Genomic DNA, 6,837 nt, shown 5'->3' on the forward strand with positions numbered 1-6,837 from the left:
ATGTGGTACGAAAATGATTGTTTCATCTTTTTATTCGCTATCATATTTGGCCTTAGTAATACCGGCTTTGAGTTATGATCGCCCGGCCCAAACGAACTGACCCCGCTTGCAGGTCAAATTGTGGCACTCGCACAGGGGAGATAGCAGCTGCATCCAGTACGGTACCTGTTATTAGTGGCAGCAATAGGACACGAACAATACAATGATATAACTTCACTTCGATTGATACATTCAAAGCTAATTATAAAACACTGATTTTATAAATATTTCCTATTCGATGAAGTAAACTCATTGTCAGGTGCTTTTGTCACCGGGTGTCACAAGCCCAGAGCCTGAACCCAGCGTACCCTTTTTGAAAATCAATTTTGTGTCTTGAAGGTTGGTTTTCTTCACTTATTTGTAAAGGACTGTCCATGAACGCATTATGCTGAATGCTTCATCACTGCGTCAGTCACAAAAAAAAAGGTGTTTTCGGCCTCTACGAAAATAATCCTGCAATAACGACTGTGTAGGTGTATGGCGGGGAGCACACCCACACACAAAGGTATAAATGAGAAGTACCCTCAGGCACTTGAAAGATTTACAAGGATTTAACCGGTGAAACTACCGATTGACTCGATAGGCAAATTCGGCTTTCAAATGTTTCTGGAATCAATGAGCTACCTGTTTCTCCTGAACAACAGCATTGTATTCGACTCGACTACGCTTTACGAACCGTGAATGTTTTTAAAAGACAACGAAATGGTTTTATCTTCTCTCCTATTCAGTATAAAAATGTGATAAATCAGGTTTCTGTTCGGAGTAACAATGGCTTGATTTAGATTTGCCGAGCCATTCCATTCAAAGAAGGAACAAAGGTATCCTTTAGAGGATACTTTACACTTCACCTGGACACGACAAGAGGCCAATCCAGACACAAATCGCGTTACCCAGACAAGGATTCGATTTTTTTTTCTTTATCCTTCTTTATTAAAACGCTGTGTTCAACAACTGAACAGAGTAGCAATCAGACCCGAAAAATACAAGAATCTTCAGAGTATACTATTAAATTAAAACAAAAAATACCGGCACTGTTTAAAATTTCATAAAGATTCGCAAAACGCGCACTTTATTGTTTTATGTTAGAGAAATGCTAACATTTGAAAAACGTCATAACATGCTGGGCCCACGCAATACTTGAATTATACTAACACGCAAGAAAGTCGATTTATGGCAATGATACAATCGCTGCTCCGAAAACTCGCAGCAAACTCCATCAAAACTGTTGGACTCTGCTGATATCAACTTTAACACTTTCATGTTTCAAAAGGAAAGGTTGCCGGCGTCTGCCTATTATGTACCGCTGAAGGTCACATTTTGTGAATACAGTTCTTTGTCAGAGATATTTCTTCAAGTTAGCAATCGTCACCGTTTGTGTGCTCCTGCCAGTGGGAGAAAATAATTTGACGGTTTCAGCAACTCGGTGGATTCGGAAGTTGATTTTATCCCGTCAGTAATACTAATACTAATAACAATGACAAGGCTAGCACTGGATGACTGTGTCAGAGGCTATTCTAGTGTGCTCTATACAGTTAGTTGGTGAAAAAATGTGACCTATTAGAGCTGGTATTCTATTAATTTGTATTTTATTTTGTGTTTGATCCTTTAGACTGAACGCTGAGGTCGGAAATAACCTGTTTCATGTGCAAATGTTACTCGAAAAGACTGACAATAGTCCCAGTGTCGCAGGGGGGGAAAGGGGCGGTGGGGGAACCAAAAAAATTACTCTAGCTAAGCAATAAATAAAGTCAGTCAAAATAGTGACCGCTTCACCCAGTGGAAACACCTCGCTCTGTTCCCTTTATTTTGCTTGTTTTTTTTTTGCGTTTGGAGACAGGTCACTTCCTCGGGTATGTTTACATTAAATCCAAGAAGTCAAGCAGAGAGCTAGGCCGTCTTGGTAAGGGGGAAAATAGACAAAATGTGAACCAATCATGCAATAACAAACATCAAAATGTACACATTTACACCCGCTTGGTTTCCGCTTTACTTTCCCGCAGTCTGGGTTTGTTTGGGATGGGGACAGTTACAGGTCTCCAGCATCACTTTCTTGGCGTCGTTAGCTGGCGGAGACGCCCAGTAACAAATAGAAGCTACATTTACAAATGTACTGTCTTCCTCGGGGCGTTGCGCGGATACTGGCAACTATTGACATGAACAATAAGTGATTTTTGTTTTATACAGATTTACAATTTGAAAGTCTGGAATGCAGGTTCTCTCACAGTTGAATATTTGAACCACACAACGGGGTAGTTTATTTCGCAATCTCCATGTGCAATATTCGGGATTGCAGTGGCTCCTTGTACACAAACATTTACACCAATATCTCTTTTGAACTATGGTCCCATCGGTAAGGTGACTGCAGCAAAAGGAAAGTTGTCTGGCATATCCAAGTGCGTGGTAGGAAATGTATTTATAAATACACAGACACACAAGGTAAGTTTGAACAATCCATTAGAATTGGCAGGTTGCTTTCCTTTACAAATAATTACAGTCAATCCCCGTCCACTCCCCAAAACACCGCCTTCCCCGCAAAAAAAACAGTTTGAGACAAGTTGTTTCTAAGATGCTCGGTAAGCAGGTAGCGCCTGACTGAGTCACGAATTCCAGCTCCATGTCTCTGAAGCCTTTATTTTTGGCGGGTGGTGGTGGTGGGGGTGGGGGGGGTGGGGGAGGTTGGCGGCGGGGGGAATTGGGGGTGGTAGGGGATGTTCTGGGTTGAGTAAGCAACGAGTGCGATCCTGTTTTTGAATTAAAGAAAACTTTGTCGTTTGTTGAGACTGTCGTCATAAGGCAGCTGCATAAGCGGCAGGATACGGTTCTATCGTGGGTTTGCCCATGCCGGGCAGGAGGATGTAAGCCAGGGGCGGCTGCAGGGTTGAGGGCGGCCAGGTGCTGCAGTTACACGGCAGAATGTAGCCGGGGTTCCCGGGAGACGGGTGGCTGTGAGTGTGAGCTCCGCTGAAGGCGGCCGCCGCAGCCGCAGCCGCAGCCGCCCCGCTTTGGTAAGCCAGCGGCGATCCGTACGGCAGAGAGCCTGAGGACAGCTCGCTGAGCTTGGAGCCCAACGGGCTGGCATCGAAAAGCGGGTACGGGCTGGCGGGGTGTGGGAACAGCAGCCGGGCTTTGTCGGCCGAGCCCAGCAGGGAATCCGGCAGCCCCGCTGCCGCCGCCTTTAGGCCGTCCTGATCGGCTAGGTAAGGCAGGGGGAAGGCGAACTTGTCCTTCTTGAGCAGGGTCTTGGGTTTGCGGCGGGGTCGGTATTTATAATCCGGGTGCTCCTTCATGTGCAGCGCCCGCAGCCGCTTGGCCTCGTCAATGAAAGGTCGCTTCTCGGACTCGCTTAACAGCTTCCACTCAGCTCCCAGCCGCTTGCTTATCTCCGAGTTATGCATCTTGGGGTTTTCCTGGGCCATCTTCCTCCTCTGTGCCCGGGACCACACCATGAAAGCGTTCATGGGCCGCTTAACGTGATCCGCGGGTTTAGACATCGCGACAAGCCACCCCAGGAGGGCTGGGGTTCCGAGGTGGTGAAATAGGAGAGAGAGGAATCACTAACAGTCGCAGTAACAGCCTCAACCTTTAGCTCCAAAAACAGCAACACACTGTTGTCTGCAGTCACCAAAACTTCCGCTGCAACTTTGCTTCTTTCTTTGAACTCACTTAGTGTACCAGATCGCAGTCATGACAAATTGCGTTCTCCAAAAGTGAGAGTTCCCTGCAGCAGTCATAGACGCGCAGCCCCGGAGGCAGGTGCCCCAAGGTCTGTGGCACTAGCTGGCAGTGCCTTCTCTGTATGTCTGTGTTCCCGCTGCTCCTCGGGAAGGCAGGCCGCCCTCTCCTCAGGCACACGCTCTGGTTACTTCGCAGTGAGGGAAGGCTGGCGATCACTTGAGACCATGTGAAGCTCAGTCCGAAAGCAGGTAAAGACTTCGAGACATGCGCAGTCTTTCGCACGCAACCTCACACATCCAGTCAAGGCGTTGTTCCTGAAATGTTTATCCAATCGCCACAGGTCAAGCAGATCGGCTAACTTCTCTCTAATGCACAATCATTTGGAATGGTCAGATTTCCTTTAGTTTCGAGGTTGCTCTGACACTATCTCGCTGACTATTTGGCTCCTGTTTTATTGCTGCATTGTGAGTTGGCGTGTTGTTTAAACGAGATTAATCGAGGACCTGATTGCAACCGATAAGTCTTATCGGAAGCGATTATTTAACAAACCAACCCCGGTCATGCAGAGATTCACTGGTAACCATTACAGGGCATTTCTTTGTTTTTCTTTTGAAAAGTCGGACGGATACTAAATATTCTTGCGACCGTCTCTAAAATAAAATATGGCGAGATCGTGATTGATAGATTTTGGGAGCTGCTCTCACGAGCCTGGGAATTGATCAAAATAGCACCACAGTTGCTTGTTGAAAGTGACCAACTCTTGATGAATGCGGAAGTAGTTTACAAGGGGGAAAGTATTTCTGTCTAATCGCCAAGTGCACATGCTCTGGGATTGCCATGTAGGAACCGGGTACATCCGATCGAACCTCAAAACATCCTTCTGCTGCTTCAATGCATTCGCTTTTTTTAAAAGTTCGCAAACGGTTCCCTACCAATAATTGTCAATCCCCGTCCTTTAAATAACACGCATAATCGGCACCGTTAAGTGTTTCAACGCTTTATTCTCAACTATGTTTGAATTTGTGTTTGTTAAACTTTCACGAATGAGGTGTGAAATGTACCGCTATTCTCACAGCTGAAGTATGTTCTTTGAAAAAAAACGGAAGAAAGTTGACTGTTCGGCAACGAAGTATGAGATATCGAGCAGCGCTAGCGGGAGCTAACGATATTGCGGCACACACCGCGAACACTGCTATCCTGTAGGGATCTGGAGAACTTTAAAGAGAATTGTTACACCACGCGGAGAAAAAAACGAGTTCACTTTCACTGTTACGAAAAATTGTAGGGCGTGGTGACGTACTCCTCTCCCCGTCCAGGTCGGACGTGAGCAAATTGTAAAACTCAGTCCCTGACACAGAGATTGTTTCTGTCCCTGTTTACACGGGAGATTAGACCGGCCGGGTTCACGGCTGTCTCCGCCCGATGTCTGGCTCACACCCTGAAATATGAGGACTCACAATTTAAAGTCACGCAGGACAGCCAGGCCTGCGCAGAATTTGAGATTAAAAGTGTAGATTTGTATATCATGGAGATTTTAAAAACAACTACGGTCGATCCTATTGAATGACAACCGAAAATGAGAGTTGAATTATGCTGAAGTTGAAATGTTGAAACATGTCCGAGCATGAGCTGTTTGTTTTGTTTTGTTTGATGACTTTAAGCATTACAGTAAACACACAAAGCGTCAGCAACACTCAAGATGTGCTTGAATCGTTCGAACAAGTACGCAAAGTTCCACTGCCTCCTTTGACAAATGCTTATGATATAGGTGGGCTGCTTATCTGTGTTAAAATACTGAAATAAAACGGATGTAATTCGGTCACAAAGCGTAGGGGAAAGCAGAAAAGCCATTCAGCTACTCGCGCTGGCATTTCTCTCTGTACTGTTGTCAGAAAATGTGAACTTTAAAATTTCTAAGCAAATTCTATTACTTAAACCCTCAGAGTGTAAACGGTGCATCAATCATCGAAATACCCAACAGGTATTTCTCAGGCACTCCTGTCAGTTGCTCAACTTCTTAACCGAGCAGCAAGCTTGAACGATATGTCGGCGGTTTGTTATGTTGACCTATTTTTGCGCCGACTATTTATTCTTACTTTCTTTTTCTCTTATTCCTTATTTCTATTTGTATAGGAAATTGGCAGAATGCTTATTATCTGACAAACCCAGTCATTAGTTTGAGCCTAGAACAACTCCATACTAAAGTCAACAAAGTGCTAAGTCACACTGTTTCTTCAACTAACGGGTTTATGATGTCTCCACTTCGCTGTCAGTTTAATACATTTGTGATTTTAGTAAATGAGAGAAACGGTGTTAGAGAAACCAAAATTAGCAGACTTCCATTACAGTCCTCTCGTTACTTTTCAATGTTTTAGTTAGCCTGACAGAGAAAGGGATATATTTGAAGACTGATGTGTGTGAGGAGAGTGATGGGAATGGGTGTTGGGGCTAAGAGGGGAGTTTGAATGATCGGCTGTGTGCCTGCAGACCACAGGAGCCTACGACTGTGACTCGGCATCTGGTCCAGGGCGGACGATGCTTGTAGTGTTGGATGAAACGGGTTGAGAGTGGAACGAGTGCGAAATTCCCAGCTCCTTACTCTCACGCAATACAGCATTCCGTAGCCTCATCATTGAATTGTGAATTCCTTCAACATTATAATCAGCATTGAAAATTTCTCGTCTCGGAGAATGCGAGATTCAGTGTGTCCAGCCCCCTCCTTTCAGCCCACTGGTATGTTTGATAAACATGCTCCTTGGCTGAGTTTGAAGTCTGCACACTGTTCGACCTTCCAGCACGGCCCAGTCAGAACTGAGCTTCACATAGCATCAGCCAGTTCGGAAATTCACCAGCTCAGAGTAAGCTGGCTTTTAACTCGACCTCTCGGGTAATAAACAAAATGGTATGGAGGGGATAAATGTTTAATTCAATAAAAAGGAAATGTTCGCGTCGTTTAATTGTCGAAATGATGCTATCTGCTGGGTGCTTACGTGAGTCATTCAAACAACCTGAGAGCGCCTTATTGAATTCCGCAGAATTTTACAACCGCCACTTATCGATAATTTGGAAATTGTTCTCTTAAATTGTTACTCGGCCTCGTAGCTTGCGCATGGACTCTATGTA

At 45.1% G+C, this 6,837-nt stretch overlaps 1 protein-coding gene across 1 annotated transcript; it reads right to left on the bottom strand.

The window, feature by feature from the left end:
* Positions 1-946: 946 nt before the first annotated feature.
* On the bottom strand, positions 947-5,243 carry LOC122550558 (transcription factor SOX-21-like). The gene has a single exon (XM_087987998.1). It carries the CDS (start codon positions 3,528-3,530, stop codon positions 2,826-2,828), a length of 705 nt encoding a protein of 234 aa, XP_087844124.1. The 5' UTR covers positions 3,531-5,243; the 3' UTR covers positions 947-2,825.
* Between the last annotated feature and the right edge of the window lie 1,594 nt (positions 5,244-6,837).

The sequence above is a fragment of the Chiloscyllium plagiosum genome, unplaced genomic scaffold, assembly GCF_037043375.1.
Source record: "Chiloscyllium plagiosum isolate Xiang-an unplaced genomic scaffold, Cpla_swu_hap1 HiC_scaffold_6, whole genome shotgun sequence".
Classification (NCBI taxonomy): domain Eukaryota; kingdom Metazoa; phylum Chordata; class Chondrichthyes; order Orectolobiformes; family Hemiscylliidae; genus Chiloscyllium; species Chiloscyllium plagiosum.

What these genes read in the sequence shown, in the direction of transcription:
- LOC122550558 (XM_087987998.1), bottom strand. Translation starts at nt 3,530, where the DNA reads ATGTCTAAACCCGCGGATCACGTTAAGCGGCCCATGAACGCTTTCATG.